Source organism: Rhamphochromis longiceps, linkage group LG6 (genome assembly GCF_057381845.1).
Source record: "Rhamphochromis longiceps isolate RC_006_pf linkage group LG6, R_longiceps_female_GT1.1, whole genome shotgun sequence".
In the NCBI taxonomy this organism is placed as follows: domain Eukaryota; kingdom Metazoa; phylum Chordata; class Actinopteri; order Cichliformes; family Cichlidae; genus Rhamphochromis; species Rhamphochromis longiceps.
In genome coordinates, this window is record NC_140562.1 from 26,973,482 (window position 1) to 26,992,891 (window position 19,410).

Sequence of the window (19,410 nt, forward strand, 5' to 3'; positions counted from 1 at the left end):
GTTGAAATACAGCAGGTATTTAGCTTTTCTTCTTAAGGACTGAGCGAAATTAAGTTGGCAGTTAATTACTGAGGAGGCAATTACCATCTCATATGGAAAAGAAATGAAATTCTTTAAGAATAAAAAATACTGTAGCTCTTATAAGACTTGATGAGCGAATGTGATACTACATTTTACTTAGGAATTTAGCCACTTTTGCATTTTTCCCCATTTTCACTTTGTTTTCTATGAAAACTATGCAAATAGGTAACTTTCATGATGACTGAGTATGTGAGAGACATGCCAACAAACGGAGGCTAACATTCATCAACCAGTCATTCAAAAATTACATTCAGGTGTAAATTATATTATATCTGTGAATCAGTCACCACTTGGTCAATCTTTAAGCTTCGTGCAAGAGCTGGTGCAATACAGGAATGCAGACGTAGTTGGTTAATGAAAAAAAAAAAAATCTGAAGCATTCCTGTGGCATCAGTCGATTATCACAGAGTTTTAGTCACAGTGTTTTTCCACAAAGGTGATATATGTGACAAATCTTGATAAATCAGACTATTAGAGCTCTCAGTGTGAATTCCCACACCGGGTCTGAAAGTCCACTCTTGCGCAATCTGCAAGAAGTGAGTCATTTTCAGTTGGCTTTAAAAGCTGAGCCTCTTCAGGGATAGAGTCAAACAGCAGAGCAGCTGAACTGAGAGAAGAGAGGGGACCGGGAGCTGAAAGAAAGACAAACAGACTAGAAGAAAAAACAAACAGCTGTTGTAGATTAGCGCTTCAGGCTTCATCAGCTTTCAGAAGAACATTGTTATTTTTCGTTGTTAGTTTTTACAGAATTTCTAAAAGGCAAAATGATAAGCAACAGAATCATTGTCAGCTCCATCGTGGTGCTTTTGACCCTGCTGGCCACCTGTGAAGGTATGTTTTTTTTTGTCATTTAATGGCTTAATTTAGCAGTAACAAGCAATTTTATTCATGCTATCCTTTTTCATTGCATTAAATGTTTTCAGCATGCACTTTGTGACCATGTGCAACTGCTTTCTTCTTACAGGCATGGGAGTGGAACTGCACTGCCGTTGCATTCAGACAGAAAGCAAACCTATTGGCCGCCACATCGAGAAGGTGGAGTTGATTCTTCCCAACTCCCACTGCGAGGAGACGGAGATCATGTAAGAGCCAAAGTCTTCTTTCCATCTCAGTAGTGATAATTTTGCTTGATTTTGTCACTGTGATTTGTTGGCTTCAACACGAGTTCTCTATCTAAACTTTAGTTTTTTTTCACTGATTTGTGTTGCAGTGCCACACTGAAAAGGACAGGTGAAGAGGTTTGCCTTAATCCTGAGGCCCCCTGGGTCAAGAAAGTGATCAACAAGATCATGTCCAGGTAAGATTTTACCTAAAAGTATGCCAACACAGCAGTCTTTCTTTTAATAGGAAATAGAAACTAAGAAATTATCAAACAATGTTAAAATCCACTTTTGACACACAAATTAATTCTTCTTTACTGTTTCTTGTCCAAGCAGCAGACCCTGAGCTGAAGAACTGAAGCGACACAAGAGATGTGCTTCATGAACGAGCTGTTTTTTAACCAACAAAAATCACTGAAATCACCGTGTTCCTTTCACGAGATGAATGTCATCATATGCAACTAGCAGTACCACTCGCCTGAAAACCTGTTAAAAATGACAGAATTTTGATTGAAGTGTTTGTATCAAACACCTTATTTTTTTACTTCAGTATATGTATTCTCCATGTATTCTACTGTCATGAAGAAAGGGAGGCTACCTATTTCCCTGTGTGTATGTATTTATGTATTTATGATTATAAGTGCTTAATTTTTTTTCTGTATTTATGAAATAAAATGTCAAATAAAATGTCAAATTGAAATAGCTTGTTTGCCCTTTCTTACATTTTATATTGCAAAACTGACAATATCAATAATAGGAGCAGCCAGATATTGTAAATATTCTGTATGGAAAAACACCCATTCGATGATATAGTAACATATATGACATACATTACATATTTTAATAGATTGTTATTACTGATGCATATTGTGTCTAAGTAATTATTTACTGTTGTAACTAGTTATAGTGGACCTACATTAAGTAGTCCACTGATTCCCACTTATGGCATAATACATAATAATCAAGTAATTGGCTTTTTGTCAGACCATGACTAGTTTTTCCTCTTTGGTCCTAAAACTGTAATTTTAGAGGGAACATCTATTATTGATGAGAATGTCATGAGGCCATCTGTCATCTGAAATGTGACAAGGAGATCCACCGATACAATTTTTTTTTGTTGGGGTCACAAGACAAAATTACCTCAAAAGTTAATTGACTTCACAGGTATATGTGTTATAATCTGCTTTTCAGGGCATGCTCACTTTTGCCAAACCACATTCTTGCTTTTATCTTTGCCTTTCTACTGAACACATGTCCTTGGATTTTTCTTCCTGTTGTTATTATCTCACTGACCCAGAAGTTCCCATTTTTCATCAGCCCCTCCTGGTTTCTAATCTCTGCTGGCCTGCATGGTAAATGGCCTGTATTTGTATAGCGCTTTATTAGTCCTTAAGGACCCCAAAGCACTTTACACATCCAGTCATCCACCCATTCACACACACTGGTGATGGCTACATTGTAGCCACAGCCACCCTGGGGCGCACTGACAGAGGCGAGGCTGCCGGACACTCGCGCCACTGGGCCCTCTGACCACCACCAGTAGGCAGCGGGTGAAGTGTCTTGCCCAAGGACACAACGACCGAGACTGGAAACCTTCCGATTACAAGGTGAACTCCCAACTCTTGAGCCATGATCGCCCCGTGCATAACACTTCCTAATCAGCCCTGATTTCTTATTTTATTTTATTTTTTAATTCAATTTTTAATCAAACAAAGTGCATATTTCCCATAGCCATGTAGCCAATTCCAAAGAAGTGAAGTTGATTCCAAGTGTTGAACTAACACGTGGTATTTTTCACTAGAATTCTCAATAAGAGCAAAACAGATGTGGATGGAAGTGAAGGGCCAATAACAGGCTGAAAAAAGGAAAAGGGGTGGCCAAATCAATACATTCTTTTAAAGAAGGAAAGTACTGGTCACCTCAGTGACACCAAAAGGCCTGAAACCTGGCAGAATACAAATAAAATGGATGCTTTTGGTTATTACATACAAAGCCAGAGAGACTAACAAAGAAGCTGCAGCTAAAAGTGGCTGCAGCAAAGGCCAGGCCTAGCAGAGCATCTCACGGAATGAAACAAAACATCTGGAGATATCCATCTGTTCTAGGCTTCAGGCAAAAAGAGACTGCAAAGAATTTCATTCGAAGCATTGAAAACAATCCGTATATTAGTTTTTCCAGTTTCAGTGTTGGGATAGGCTATCTCTTAGGAGATAGTACAATCCTTGGCTCCTTCATACTTTGTGTTAGCATATACTTTGGAAAGGTAGTGAATATGAGTTGGATAAGTGAGAAGGAATGGTTGAATCAAAATGTGAACATACATAATGAGTACTGTAAAATTTTAGTTTCATATATCAAATACTTTTCATGATTTTTTAAAGATAACAACCCACTTTCAGGTCTCTTTTTCAAACATTGAAATGTCAGGCTATGTTTGAACGCGATTATCTTAAAACTATTAAAGATAAAGGTCTAACATTTTCACTGATGTACAACAAAATTTTGAGTGCTCTACACCAACTGTGCATGGAAAGAAAACATATAAATAACAAGACAGCAAGAATATGTAAAAAAGAGGAATATATATACAAAACAAGAGGAAGCCACACAGCAGAAAGGCATTAGAGGATAGTTTACAAAGTACTTGAAAGTAGTGTAATGGACTCGGTCTGAGTCTGTGTGTGAGTGACCTGAGTGATGAGGGTTACTCAGATCATGGCTCAGATTAGTGAGTGGGTGGCCAGGGGTGGGGTGTGGGGGGATAGTCTTTCCTGACATTATGAGTGGTCCAAGGGAAGAAGCTGTTTGCCAGTGTTGAGGATTGGGACCTGATTGACCTTAGGCGCCATCCAGAGGGCAGCAGGTCAAACAGCTGTTGCGTGGGATGCACGGGGTCACCTGTGATGACCCTGGTTTTCCTGAAACAGCAGCTTCTGGGAGGTGCAGCCAATGACTCTTTTGGGTAGCAGCAGCTTCTGGTCCAGGTTATTCTTCCTCAAGGCACAGAGGAAGTGCAAACGCTGCAGGGCTTTCTTTACCTGGTGTTCTGGGTCCAGATGAGGTTGGTGGAGATGTGAGTACCCAAAAAACTGAAGGTGGAACTTCCACCTGTTTGGTTCTTTGCCTTATCTAACTGAATTTAGACCTTTTGGTGTGTTTATTACCATCTCAATAAACACGCCAAAGATCTAAATTCAGTGAATTTCTGGATTTGTTTGCCTAGTTACCTCTGTGGTTAAATAAATCATTATATTGCATTAGCTCTGCCATCTTTCCCCCATGTACCGTCAAGGCTGCTAGCAGCTAGTAGCATGTTAGCAGCCCTATAAATAGCATCTGTGCAGAGTAAACACAGAAAGCTTCCTTCTGGTTAGTTGTATGATTTGTTTGTGTCTGTTTAATACTAGAAGGCTGTTGCTTATCTTAAATCACAGCATGTGCATCTATCAGGATTGTTTTTGCTACTTGATGCCCCCCATACTAAGACAGTGACTTCAGCAAATTCCACTTACAATATCTGAATCGAAGAGTGCAGTCCTAGGATCAGCTGTGATACTGTGCAGAACCCTCTAGCTCTGTATGCCTATGCAGGGCTTGTGTGGGATGTAAATAGTAGAGATGGACCGATCCGATATTACGTATCGGTCCGATACTGACCTAAATGACTGGATCGGATATCGGAGAAAAATAAAAAATGTAATCCGATCCATTAAATATCACGAAAGCACCTCACAAAACTTGCAACACGCCGTAACTCACCTCAGAACGTTAGCATGTCGGAGCAGTATGCATCACGTGATAGAGCGGCTGTGGCATGCGGGACCTGTGGTCTGGATAGCATGTGGAGCTTCGCTAGCAACCCGGCATTTCATCTCCGACAAAGTTATCCCCGAGAGAAGTAAAGCAAGTGTGTAAGTCCATCTCTGAATGTTTGTAAAGCATTCCTGCGTTAAGCTTAACGAGCGACTGCCTCTCGCTCTCCGGCTGCTACTTCAATCTGAAACTGCTTAATGATCAGCTGATCGGCTTTTCTGTCGTGAGTCCGTCTCTCTGGTTTGTTTTTGGCCCACTTTGCACCAGAAAGAGGAAACCAGCGGCTGAACAACAGCAGCACGTTTAAGCTTGATAAGCTGTTGTTAGAATTTATTTAATATTACTTTCTACACCAGGATCTTTTTCTACGTAGCTGACGCTGGTAACTGTGCAGGGGCGGATCTAGCAAAGTTTAGCCAGGGGGGCCGATAGGGCATTAACTGGGAAAAGGGGGCACAAAGACATACTTTTCTTTCTTATTCTCATTTAAAATGTCTAGCTTTTAATAAATAATTATCTGACACACAAAGTTTTAATTTGATGTAAAATGAATAGAAGTCAATTACTGTATATAGTGACTATTAAGTCTAATATATATACCCTAGTAAGCTATAGTACTTTTTCCTTTGGGAAGGTACCATCTGTGCAGTCTGCAATTTTGTTGAAGAAAGATGTTGAATCTATTTAATATTTCTTGAAAAATAATTGATTTCTGTGCATTTTTTTTCACACTGCATCAAATTAAGGTTGATTACGTCGATTAAGCATCATGAGGTGGCGCGTGAGGGGTGGTTCCCTATTTTTTATTTATTTATTTTTGTTGTTGCTGGGAGTTGGAACCCTATTAGTTAGGTTGCTTAATATTTACGCTAAGTACTCTTTAAAATACCAGAATTAGTATTTTAGTATTTAGTATTTATTTATTTATTGTCATTGTCAAGAACAATGAAATTGCGTTTGGGGCTTCCATACAACCCCAAAAAAAGAAGAAAATAATAAATACCCCTTAAAACCCAAGTGTACATATTTAACCCAGTGTGACTCCAATGCAATAAGACAATCCTTAGCAATAATGTTCGTAGAAATTCAGACAAAGACCTGAGAAACATGACAAAATACAACAATGCAACCCATTCAATATTATTGTACTGTGAGATATGATATCAGATATGATAGTTATCTATTTAAGAAAGAGGGGGGGGGGGCAGGAGGGGGAAGAGAATAAAGATATGATGCACCAATGCAGACCAGTTCATTGCTATTAAGAAGTTGGATATGGTTATTGTCCGTGAGAGGGGGGCAGAGAGTTCAGGAGCCTCACAGCCTGTGGATACAGGCTGTTGGCCAGTCTGGATGTTCTGGCCTGTATAGACCTGTACCTTCTCCCTGAGGGCAGCAGATGGAAAAGGTGGCGCGCAGGGTGATGTTGGTCCCACAGGATACTGTGCACCCTCCTCAGACAGCGAGTGGGGAAGATATTACTGATCTCTGGCAGACTTGTTCCAATAATTCTGCCAGCTTCTTTCACCACCCGCTGGAGTGCTTGCTGATCAGCCTTGGTGCAGCTGGGGAACCACACTAGAAATAGGGAGGATGGTGTAGGTCTAAGTTTATTAGATTGATCAGTATTGCTGAACTATGAAATATTTTTTTTGTATACAGGTATAACAGAATAGCTTTAGTGTAGTTGTTGTTTTAAACTTGAGTATGAACTTGCAGACTTGCAAAATGCAGCAAGATATTTTAAAAAACAGTTTTGTTGATTAAAAAACACTATATCGGATTCATATCGGTATCGGCAGATATCCAAATTTATGATATCGGTATCGGTATCGGACATAAAAAAGTGGTATCGTGCCATCTCTAGTAAATAGAAACAAAATGCCAACCAACCATCAGCTTCACTTTCCTATAATCTGCCAGCACTGTCACAACTGTTTTGCCACTGATGCTTCACAATTAATCATCAATAAATCAAGAATGTAAATAAAACAGAAGAAGGGATGATTCAGTTTCTAGCTTATGTATGACCTTACATTTCATTTGCGCGATTTTTTAATTTCAGAAAGGTTTTGCAGACACGCCAAAAATACTCGTGCATCCAAATGCTGTTAATATTTACAACGTTACATTTATTAATGTTGTTATTTTTGTTTGCCAGTGGCTTGCGTGAGGATGCAGGCAAAGGGGCGGGACTGAGCGCACAGCCGGGGGTAGGTGCGGTAGTGCGGCGTACGATGCGTGCAGAAAGACAACACTTACAGCACAGGACACACAGGAGATAACCGACATACACACAACATGCTGCGTCCACGAGCTGTAACAAGCCGCTGGATGTGAAGAAAATAAAGGACCGGCTGACGATAACGCCTCCAGATTGAGTACGCTCTAGCAGGCTGCGTTTCTGCCGCAGAAATCATTCCACTAAAGCTCTTGTCGATGCGCTTTAGCTCTGCATGAGTCCCTTCGTTTGGTTTGCAGGTTCAGAACAAAACCGGGCGGTGCTGACTGTGTGTGGTATATACAGTTTGTGAGTGCACCTTATCCGCGTCTCCGCACAGTCCTTGGCACCTCCTTCAGGATGGCGTTAACGATCTGCACGAGATTCACTGACGAATATCAGCTGTTCGAGGAGCTGGGGAAGTAAGGAAACGCGTTCTTCTTCCTTTTTGTTTCAATCATCTGGCATCATCCCTTTTGAAATGTCAGCTTGTTATGTAATAGGCCGCCTTGGTTTAGGGACGCGGATTTCAGGCTGAGTGTGTTTTTGTGAGTGTGCTTGTGCGCGCTGCTGATAAGTGCGGCGATGAAGCCTGATGCAGAGGGGTAAAACACTCTGATGTATATCATGCAGGCCTGTGCGATGGGATCCTATTTGTTTTAATCCAACATCTGAAGCCCTGCTTACGTTTTGTGCTTACGAAAGAAGACGCGTATGGAGCGTGTCGTCATCTGCCTCTATCCTGTGCAGTCTTTGATGCCTCGACCTTAGAGGTTCCACAGCAGGGCGAGGACCTTTTTTTTTCTTTGAAAAGCGAAACCAGGGAAAGATGCATTACTGTGGGTGAAAGCCTGAGATTTGCTAAAACACCCCTCCCTTTCTGCCTCGACCCCCCCATTCCAAAGCCCTCCTCCTCCTCCTCCTCCTCCTCTTCCCTCGTGACAGAAATACACACTCAGTAATGCGACAGCAGACCATGTAGGCGAGATGGAGATGACACACTCCACAGCCAAGCAACCGAACCGTGATCACTCTTAGACCCAGGCAGGGAATTCCTCACCATTGAGAGAGAGTGAGAGGTGTGAAAGAAAGATCCACGTACCTGCATACCTGTGCACACATATGTATATGTTTTTAAGGTGGCTGGCTTGGTTTATATGAAAATATATGTGTGTGTATGTTTGTGGTCATGCAGCTGACTGACCTGCAGTCTGGTCGGCACCCAGTAGTCAGTGTACACAGTTCAAGATGTCTGAAACCAGCGTTGAATTTTACTGACAGCAAAAACTGTATAAGAATGTCCTCCCAGTAGCTCTCACCGAGTATTTTTACTGGAAGAGTTGATCACTGAAAGGAAACCTGGATTTCAAGTCTCCACCGAAGCCACAGCTCCCTTCAATTATGATCCTCTGCAGTATTCATCTTACACCATCTGGCATTAATAATGCACCCGTATTGCTTTCATATTACCATTTAATTCACTGATACTTTAAGCACAGTTTCACCCACACAGGCATTAGACATCTCTCTACTGTCTGTTTACAATACAATGATAGCGTTCCATTAGACAAGTTAGTAAAGGGAATATGGCAAAAAAACCCCACAACAACTCAGATTTGGCTGTTAAAGGACCACACGTGCCTGTCACAGTTTATCTATTGGACTGCATAAAAAAAAAAAAGTATGTATATCCCCTTCCTGTTCAAGCATCTTTTGCTGTGTAAGCCATCACAGAAAGGATTTAAGTTTGCTTTAATGTCTGTTAGTTTTAAGCTGCATATAAAGTATAACAGTCTGTTATTTTACACCCATGAATTGGATTTACATCGATTTTCAGGTAAAGAAAAAAAAAATTTAATATAAAAAATGGTGACGTCATTTGCAAAAAAGTGCGTTGTGATTGGAATGATACATATAAACATTTCAGTTCAATAACAAAAATACATTTTAAATCAAAAGCACTGTCCTGTCATTGATGGTAGAACTCTTATATCCGTTTACTATCTTCTGTGAACTTCAGTGACATAGAAACTCCTATCTGAGCATTTCTTCACCAAGACAATTTTCATCTTTGTTAAGCATTTTTACATAGTTACACAATAAGATGGTCCATACCAGAGACCAACAGTATATTACATTTATATTTGGAACTATATATTTTGAAGAACCCAAAATATCATGGGAAAGTGTTCAGTGTTTAACCCAGAACCGCATTTCTGCTATTGCCTTTTATTTTCTCTGAATTTAGTAACTGCAGGCAGTTTCACTCTGCAGCTACTGTATATTTTGTCCCGCAGGACTGTATAGATGCACTTGACATATGCGTGCAATAGTGCCACGCGACTTAACCATACTGGACAGTCAACTAAAATTCTTATGTAACATGTCATGCTATGATAATTTCCTTCAACAAATCCCTATAAATTAGAGGTAAGCTTTAGTGGCAGGCTGCGCTCTCAAGAGGATGTTAGATAACATGTTTATGGTACACATCACTATATACTCAACAGCCAGTCATTAAACACACCAAAGACAAGAGTCAGCTCTTTCTTGTAAAACTGATTTCATCAAATCACATGATGTACAATTAGCACTAAATTAAGTGAAAGGCCAGAGTTCTTTTGAGATAATGGCTATTCTCAGCATCATCTTGGCAATACTTACTTACTTCTTACTGACTCTTACTGACGTCTCTGATGTTATATGGAATTAGACAGGAGGTTTGGTACGAAGGAGAACATTTTATTGTTAAGAAAAAGCATAGATAGACAGAGAAAAAGCTTGAGTAGCAAAGCCGCAGGCATGGCTGCAGTGCTGAGCAGATCTGAGGCAGGTGGACCACTCCTTGGCTGCATTTACAGATGAGAGATGCAGCACTCTGCTCCTCTCCTTCAAATATAGCTGACCTAGTTTTTTGATCTTCATACATGTGCCTGAAACTCCAGAGCAGCACGTGACTGAAACAAAAGAAGGCTAGTTGGCATGTCTGCAGGTGCTAACGGGTGTGACGGTTTAGGGAACGTGTACTGCAGGTGTGGTGTGTGAGAGTGAGTTACTGCTGCACCTAGACTTAGTACTACTAACTAATTTACATTGAAATTTCACTATTGTTTAATTAACTTAACTATAACGTCAGCTGGATTTTTAATAAAGCAAGATTATTTCAGTCAGATATATTTGCAGCCTTTTTCAGGGTATCTGGCTGACATTCATAGGCTCACTCAAGCTAGTCTTTTAAAATTAAGCTCAATTTTTCTGAACTTGTTTTGTTGTATGTTGACTGGTATGGATTATATCTCTTATTTTTACCTGTTGAGAATAAAAACCCTAAGTATTTTTGTGTGCATGTCCATTTTAGGGGCGCCTTCTCTGTGGTCAGGAGGTGCGTAAAGATCTCATCTGGTCAGGAGTATGCTGCCAAAATCATCAACACTAAGAAGCTATCTGCCAGAGGTAGGAACCACAAACATTTTCAAGCACATACAACAACACAAGCTGAAACATTCCCTGAGTGTTACTGACCTATGAGCTGAGCATTGCTCACTCTGAAACAGGCTTTAGGACACATGTTTGTGTGCATCTGATTAAACTCAGTGAGTGACTGACAGACAGTCACACAGAAGGGAAGAGACTCATCTGCATTTTGGATAGTTATGTTTTCTATGTTTGTAGAAAAAAACAACTGAATACGTGTCAAGTGATGTGTCATGCTGTAATTGTTCTGTTGCACTTTTTGTGATGTACAGTTCTCCCTCCTTTTATGGCTTTCATATTTGTCCTCTAGTTTCTATGCAAATGTTTGTCCCATACAACCTTGTGTGTACGTATGTGCGTCCGTGTGAGTGTGTTCCTTATTGATTCAGGGCTCTGGCTGGTCTTGTTGTCCCAGGGGCAGATCTCTTGTGAAGCCGACCCAGTTCTTTCATATCCATCACTGTAATTGTAGCTGCTGGCCTGGTTGCCTCAGGCTTGGGATGCAAACATACACGCTCACAAACGTATGCATGCGCAGCCACATATGTGACCCAGGAGCCATTAAGAGTCTATCTGTGATTACTATCCAGTGATGTGTTGTGCTTTTACAGTTCCATTTCTTCAGCCAATAGATTTTGTTGCAGTGTGCTTGTTTGTGATAATCAGTGACTGCTGTCTACTACAGAAAATGTCAGATTTATGTATATGTGAACCATTCTTTCCAAACTACAATTTAGTTTGCAATAATTTACTTGAAATTAAACTGACTGGAGTGCACATGTTATATTTGTGTATATTTTGACTGTGATGAATCAAATGTGTGGTCTGTTGCTTAGGACCACCCCTAAGTAAATCAGAAGAGGCACTAAGTTTTGATTGGTTGTTGAAGGATAAAAGCAACTCACTGGAAGTAAACTGCTTGTTGGACACACTTTGGAGCTGACAGCTAGTTACTTTCAGACTTTCCAGATACGGTTGCCTAGGTGCCCCAATGATGTATTTACTGTCATGTGATATGCCAATCAGTGATATCCTGCACTCTCATTGGGGGCTGCCTCAAATTTAAGATAGATGTATCTTGGTGTCTACCCATAACACATATAAACCTGTGTAAACAGTTTTCTGATTTAACCTCTGTAAACACTTTTGTAAATCTTGGTCATACTGTGTTTCAAAATGCAGGATTATCTGTAGTATGGTCACTGGCAGATGACTTATGTAGTAAGTCCCGCTCTTGCTTGTTACATCTAGTTTTCTTAAGCTAAGATGGTGACAGTGAAAACACTCATCTCAAGATTTCAAAACGGGACTAAAGAAACCAGTGGACCAGTGACACCATGGTAACTTTCATTCTGTCTGTGTCACCATATCCATATCACTTACTAAGCAAGCAAGGGAAGTAGCAGTTGTCTAATGAAATCTTAAAAAGGACATGTTTATATATTTATTTTGAGTTCTTTTTTATTTTCATGCCCATTTGCATCTGTCCTCTCTATTACTGCCATCTTGTGGCCACAGTTTGCTATTGTCTCTGGAAGCAGGATTAAGCCCACTTCACTACAATGCTACTAAAATCTGTACAGGGCCAGTGTTTTGAAGACATGGTCTTGTTCTGTTAACAATAGCCTGAGATCGTCATTTAAGGGCCCAGCAGCTTTTTCTGGTTGCTTGCGCCTACAGAATCAGAACAAGTACAAGTTTTCCTTACATAACCACCTTTGCAAACATGCAAGGTGTAAGGAGTTATAGTGTAGTGTGAAAAAAGTTTTTCATAACTTCTTTTGCAGAAAGCCTTGATAATGGACAGAGGACATCAGCTGTTGCCATCTCTGGTTTAATAAAACAAGTTTAACAAATTAAGAACCCAGCAGCTCTTTCAGAATAACATGTATGTGAACTCACAGGGTTGACAGAATAAACTTTAATCAGCTGTTTTGCATTTTTAATTAATATTTTGAATCCCTCAGTAGATATTGACGGTTTACCATGTCAGACAGTGCAGACAGCTGTCATTTAAAAAATAAATATATATTTGATATACTGTGTTCCTGAGCTCATTAAAAAACGTTTATTTGAAGATTTGTGGTCCTTATTCACAACCACACTACAAAAATGTGATTTTATATACTATGAATCATTACATTAGATTAAATAGAGAATGAAGTATTGAAAATGAGCTGAGACTTAACCATCTGCAAAAATAATATTGTTCCATAAAACGCGATGGGGAACAATTTCTGGGGAATATGCGCTTTTTCTTTTGGTTGTTTGTTGATTGTATGACAATAATTGTGTTTTATGTCTCGTGAGGTGTTTAGTGTTTGCTACTACCTTTTACTAAAGGAATAGTTCTATAACATTTGCCCGCAAGTCAAACCACTTGTCATCGTTAGCTAATAGTAAATACTTTGATGATGACTACAGAAGTTATATTTTACACTTCTTCGACCAGGAAGGCGTACGGAAAGGTGCAGGATGTTGTTGGTTTACATAAAGGCAGGTAGCAGACAGGCAACACAAAACAGTATTGACACATAATTTTTAATGACAGTTTTGCTGCCATATCATGCTGTCAATATATAACATTTAAAATTGGTGCCTACTGTTATTAGATAGTAATTTCAAAGGAAATCCAAGAATTGTATCATTTCCAGATGACATGCAAACACTACAGACAATCACTTCTCTTCACATTCAGTGACTTAAAACCATACCAGTTTGTATCTCATACATGATGTAAGACTGTCATATTGTAATATCACTGCTAGAGCAACCCCATGCATTTGCATTCCCTAGTGCGCACAAGAATGAGACAACCCCGGGCATGTCTGAGAGCAAGATGCCCTCTGATGATGCTATACTACCTAAAAACCGACCAACCAAAAAAAAAGTAAAAGAAAAAAACACTAGCACCTGGTGTTGTGTAACTCAACTGTAAGCAAATGACTCAACCAACCTGATTTCCTTGAAATATCATAATAACAAGTTGATCTACATATTGCCATTTGAAACATGCCAAAACTAGCCACATAGGTGCTCACTCAGATAGAATATGCTCAATATTAGATAGACAGTCTCCTGGATTGTTGTTGCTACATTTTTCATTATGCATTTACTGGTGCTGTTCATTTCCATAAAATGTACAGTGGGGCAAAAAAGTATTTAGTCAGCCACCGATTGTGCAAGTTCCCCCACTTAAAATGATGACAGAGGTCAGTAATTTGCACCAGAGGTACACTTCAACTGTGAGAGACAGAATGTGAAAAAAAAATCCATGAATTCACATGGTAGGATTTGTAAAGAATTTATTCGTAAATTAGGGTGGAAAATAAGTATTTGGTCACCTCAAACAAGGAAAATCTCTGGCTCTCACAGACCTGTAACGTCTTCTGTAAGAAGCTTTTCTGTCCCCCACTCGTTACCTGTATGAATGGCACCTGTTTGAACTCATCATCTGTATAAAAGACACCTGTCCACAGCCTCAAACCGTCAGACTCCAAACTCCGCCATGGCCAAGACCAAAGAGCTTTCGAAGGACACCAGGAAAAGTATTGTAGACCTGCACCAGACTGGGAAGAGTGAATCTACAATAGGCAAGCAGCTTGGTGTGAAAAAATCAACTGTGGGAGCAATCATCAGAAAATGGAAGACATACAAGACCACTGATAATCTCCCTCGATCTGGGGCTCCACGCAAGATCTCATCCCGTGGGGTCAAAATGATCATGAGAACGGTGAGCAAAGATCCCAGAACCACACGGGGGGACCTGGTGAATGACCTGCAGAGAGCTGGGACCAAAGTAACAAAGGTCACCATCAGTAACACACTACAACGGCAGGGAATCAAATCCCGCAGTGCCAGACGTGTACCGCTGCTGAAGCCAGTGCATGTCCAGGCCCGTCTGAAGTTTGCCAGAGAGCACATGGATGATACAGCAGAGGATTGGGAGAATGTCATGTGGTCAGATGAAACCAAAGTAGAACTTTTTGGTATAAACTCAACTCGTCGTGTTTGGAGGAAGAAGAATACTGAGTTGCATCCCAAGAACACCATACCTACTGTGAAGCATGGGGGTGGAAACATCATGCTATGGGGCTGTTTTTCTGCCAAGGGGACAGGACGACTGATCCGTGTTAAGGACAGAATGAATGGGGCCATGTATCGTGAGATTTTGAGCCAAAACCTCCTTCCATCAGTGAGAACTTTGAAGATGAAACGAGGCTGGGTCTTCCAACATGACAATGATCCAAAACACACCGCCCGGGCAACAAAGGAGTGGCTCCGTAAGAAGCATTTGAAAGTCCTGGAGTGGCCTAGCCAGTCTCCAGACCTCAACCCCATAGAAAATCTGTGGCGGGAGTTGAAAGTCCGTGTTGCTCGGCGACAGCCCCAAAACATCACTGCTCTCGAGAAGATCTGCATGGAGGAATGGGCCAAAATACCAGCTACTGTGTGTGCAAACCTGGTAAAGACCTATAGTAAACGTTTGACCTCTGTTATTGCCAACAAAGGTTATGTTACAAAGTATTGAGTTGTATTTTTGTTATTGACCAAATACTTATTTTCCACCCTGATTTACGAATAAATTCTTTACAAATCCTACCATGTGGATTCATGGATTTTTTTTTTTCACATTCTGTCTCTCACAGTTGAAGTGTACCTCTGGTGCAAATTACTGACCTCTGTCATCATTTTAGGTGGGGGAACTTGCACAATCGGTGGCTGACTAAATACTTTTTTGCCCCACTGTATATTATATGTTACACAGTGCACATTAAATGTTTAGTGTTATACTCAGTTATTTCTCAGTTCTTAAAGTCTTAAATTAAAATGCTCATCGAATTCTTACCCAAAATGTAATATTTAAATGTGTGAGTACTGACTGAATAGTAACTAAGAAGGTTAGTATGTGCTCTATCTGTCAATCCATCTATCTATTGCAGCATATCTCTATCTTCTCCTCCATATCCTAACAGTCTTTTGCACGTTGCTGAGTGTAGTGTTTGTAATAGACACCTTGGGAGACGGATCAGTGTCTTGACACTTGCGTGGACAGATTTTCCAAAAATACTGCAAAGAATTATCTCACCACTTGTGCATGTGGGTCTCGAAGTGCATACGTACTTGCCCTTCCTCTTTCTTATGTGTGTTAATATAGAGGTTTATATACTCTGCATGCTGGCGTGTCAAATATGGACTTACCCTCTTTCCGCGATAAGCCCTAGCCCTTTGCTGCTTCTAGTTAAGTAGGCACACATGTGGTGGGCCTATTGAACCAGCCAGATTCCTAAAATCTGCAGTCCTGATTATGCAGCATTTGATTTAGAGCAGCAGATGAGTTAGTGAATAAGAGTGGAGAAACAGAATGGAAGAAAAGGAAAGGAAGCAGAGGGAGAGAGACAGAAAATCAGAGTGAGATAGAGAAGATGGTCAGTCAGTATTTAAGTGTGTGTTTGTGCATTCTGTATTTCTCATAGCTAAAAGCTTGCCTAGTTGTGTTGGTTTGTACTTTTAATTTTTAAAAGATGTGCTCTTGGGTTGTCGATACTGATATCCAAGTAAATACTTAATATTCAATGCCAGTTTTGATATCACAGAGGAAAAATGACAAAAAAAATTAAACTAAAAGTTGGTTAAAAAATATATAGATTAGCATAATACAAACAAACAAATTTAAGATTCTTTTAGGTAGTGCAAAAAACCCCAAAGTATTGTCATTGCTGATCAAACAGAGTTGGAAAGGTAGACTGCCTTTGTTTCTACTTGGTGCAGACTTTTCTCACCTTCGTTCTGGTACTTTCAGAGAAACATGACAGTTTTTAGACAAAAGAGAATGTGATCCTGTTAAATTACCAGGAGCCTGTATTAAGGCTACATACTGGCAGGATTGATAATCTTTGATGCCTATTTCTCCATGTTAATGTTATTAATTTATTATTAGTCATAGCAATTAGCCGCTGCCTTAATCATAACTTAACAGACAGCTAATGGTGCTATCAATTAACTGCTAATAGTTAAATTGCAAACATTAAATGTTATGATACTCAATTATCATATTCTTGTTTTAAAACAATAAATTATATATTACAAAATAAGTCCATACTTCCCAGTTGATATATTTTGTTATGTATCTATAACCATTTGCACACTGCCTTGGTCACTGACAATGTCTGTCATGTGACACTGTTTGTGAACGACTGTACTAAATAGTAACGTTATACTATTATTGGTTGTGATTACATACTATTTTTTCAGACATACAATCTCACAAAACGTGTTCTTTAAATGTGCACAGCATGGTGATTTCAAAAGAAGTGTTACTGTAGCCAGTACAAAAATGCTATGTTGCAGAGTCTGTCGTCTGCATTGCATTTTGAAAAGTGTAACCACCCCTGAGATTACTTTTGTCTCCTTGCTGACACCACCATCATTGTACTTGAAAATGTTGTAGGAGTGACATCACACTGTCTCGCTGTCTTTCTTCCTCTAACTCAGATGTTTTGAAATTTGAAACCAATTGATTTAGTGAGAATTGGTACTCATTAATACCAATGCAATTGGTTGGTATCTTTAAAAAATACAGAATTTGGCACTCAAGCTAATCAGGGGTTGTGTGCTTTCAGCTTTGTTGATATAGAAATTTTAGAAAATTTTTAAGTATTGATTGATACCCCAGTATGCTCATTGCATTGTTTTGAGCATGGCATGGTGATAAGGAGATGGGCTGTGAATCTGGAAATCATTTCCAGCAAATTAGAGATGGTGGTTTATCTTCTTCTATCTTCTTTCACCTGGCACATGTTTGACGAAAGTCTGTACTATATGTGAGGAGATGACAATAAAGAGACAGCTGAGCCATTTGACAAAAATAATCATAATAATAAAAAAAAGAAATTAATCAATAGGTCTGTAGGACTAAAAACAGAGAGAAAGGGGAGAGGACTGTGGTTAAGATACACAGATATGCACGCAGGAGAGAAGGAAAGGAAGGAGGGATCAGTCAGAAGAAGGGGATCACATGACTCACTGGGTACTCAAAGGCTAAAAATATATTGCTTGTGCTCTCACACCCTGACATACACTCAGTATTGAAAATATTCTTTTTTTCTGTTTTTTGTGAGTGTTTAGCTGTTTGGCAAATTAACAAAGCACTGGACAGCAAATGTGTGTTTGTAGATCCCACTTTAAGTCTTAGTTTTAAAAATATTTTTTCCTGTATAATAATGCATCAAGTTATCAAATTAATTTGATGCATTATGCCAAATTTCTTACAGAGCCGTCTGCCACATACTGTATCATGGACCTTATTATTCAAATGTGTCCTACCACTATGAATAGACATTAGACTGATGGCAGTCATCAGCACAGAGTCTGCTCTAGATTTGCAGATGTGAAACGTGAACCAACTTTGTCCATTAAATTCAATGTATGCATTCAGTGAAAGTGAAAAATAAGTGATGCAGCTCTCACTCTTTTAAAATCACAAAATTTTGACTTAAGGTTAAAAAAATGTTCAGTACAATGTGTGCAACAAAGCAAGGGTATTCTTAGTTACAGATTAGATTACATTTGAATGCATCGCCTACCTCCCTCCTTTTCTCTGTGCTTTTATATGTTAATTTTTTTTCTTACTTTCTCAGAGTCTTAGAATATTTAGTCTGAACTCCTGCTGCAGGTAAACTGTGTATGGTTCATATTGTTACTGTCCTACTTCCTACAAAGAGCTGTTGTGTGACACTGAACATATTTATGACCATTTAGTCATCGGCCATGTACCAAATGATTTCAACATTGACAAATTGAATATTGATTAGATTGTCACAGACATAAATATATTTAAACAATCTTAGAAGACAAAATTCATAATAAAATATGTAAAAGTGTGCATTGTAGTTCAAAATGATGTCACTTCATAGATGGATTAGCACAGCTGCAAAGTTGCAAATGCATTTTCTACTTTTGGCATAGAAAACTGTACATTTGTCATGAGTGTATTGACACTGCCTCATTGCATAGACAGTTGAGCAGAAGCATCTACTACATCACTTAACCAGCAGTTTCCTTTGAAGTGGCAATTTTAGCCACACTAAATGCTAGCCATGACTGCGTCTGAACTATAGGTCCTGCATTGTTATTGTCTTCAGTAGGCCTCATCAGCAGTGTTGTGTTAAGCCATGCTTAACTTGCAGGTGCTTTTTCAGTTTGAAGTGGAGCACTTCACAGCCTGGAAATACTTATCACCCAGACACAATTTGCATTTCGCTGTGATGATTTTGACATCTCTGGGCTCACTCTTGGAGATAGAGTGAGGAGTTCAGTCAGTGGAAGGTCTCATAGTAGAGGAATTGCTCCTCCACATTGAAAAGGCAGTTCAAGTGGTCCAGACATTGTTGCGAAATCAGTTTTACCCCGGTTCTTTTATTCGTCGAGGCATCCAGAGACGGCACCGGAACTCAGTAGTCATTTCACAAAACCTTTATTCATCTTTATTCATCTTCATTTAAGCATGCACTTCTAGAAGGGAAGACGAGGCCGGTGTGTCCCTCTCCAAATCTTCACTCCTTTGTCTGTGAAACACAGTTTTGTAGGGGCGACGCTATCATAAAACCCCCCACGGTGTGCTGCAAACTCTGTGTCTGTGTCTATGTGCACAAGCACATGAATGCCTACATGTGCGCGTTCCCACGTGTCTATGTGAGTGCTCGTGTGTGAGTGTGCGTG

The 19,410-nt window shown here is 39.7% G+C and overlaps 2 protein-coding genes across 20 annotated transcripts in view; both read left to right on the forward strand.

Moving 5' to 3' along the window:
- Nucleotides 1-652: 652 nt before the first annotated feature.
- Nucleotides 653-1,869, forward strand: LOC146668135 (permeability factor 2-like). 3 transcript variants are annotated; one of them, XM_085408600.1, is made up of 4 exons: nt 654-912; nt 1,046-1,163; nt 1,292-1,378; nt 1,515-1,869. In XM_085408600.1, the coding sequence occupies exons 1-4, from the start codon at nt 846-848 to the stop codon at nt 1,525-1,527; spliced, it is 285 nt and encodes a 94-aa protein (XP_085264726.1). In that variant the 5' UTR covers nt 654-845; the 3' UTR covers nt 1,528-1,869. The 3 variants fall into 3 exon arrangements, with proteins under 3 accessions (XP_085264728.1, XP_085264726.1, XP_085264727.1); XM_085408601.1 differs by having other exon boundaries at nt 663-912; nt 1,518-1,852; XM_085408602.1 differs by lacking the exon at nt 1,515-1,869 and having other exon boundaries at nt 653-912; nt 1,292-1,382.
- Nucleotides 1,870-4,132: 2,263 nt separating this feature from the next.
- camk2d2 (calcium/calmodulin-dependent protein kinase (CaM kinase) II delta 2) overlaps nt 4,133-19,410 on the forward strand; it is a 51,552-nt gene continuing 36,274 nt past the window's right edge. For 8 of the 17 annotated variants that reach the window (XM_085409974.1, XM_085409983.1, XM_085409982.1 and 5 more), the window contains exons 1-2: nt 4,953-5,092; nt 10,574-10,668. In XM_085409974.1, coding sequence (XP_085266100.1) covers nt 4,968-5,092; nt 10,574-10,668 — 220 coding nt within the window. In that variant the 5' untranslated portion in view covers nt 4,953-4,967. Of the gene's footprint in view, nt 4,255-4,950; nt 5,093-7,213; nt 7,638-10,573; nt 10,669-19,410 lie in introns of those variants that run through there. The other 9 variants (XM_085409978.1, XM_085409990.1, XM_085409985.1 and 6 more) reach the window with 4 other exon arrangements.

Excerpts from the sequence above, each read along its gene's own strand:
- LOC146668135 (XM_085408600.1), top strand. The coding sequence starts at position 846 with ATGATAAGCAACAGAATCATTGTCAGCTCCATCGTGGTGCTTTTGACC. Across the intron at positions 913-1,045 it reads CCTGCTGGCCACCTGTGAAG|GCATGGGAGTGGAACTGCAC; the intron begins GTATGTTTTTTT and ends TTCTTCTTACAG. Across the intron at positions 1,164-1,291 it reads TGCGAGGAGACGGAGATCAT|TGCCACACTGAAAAGGACAG; the intron begins GTAAGAGCCAAA and ends TTTGTGTTGCAG.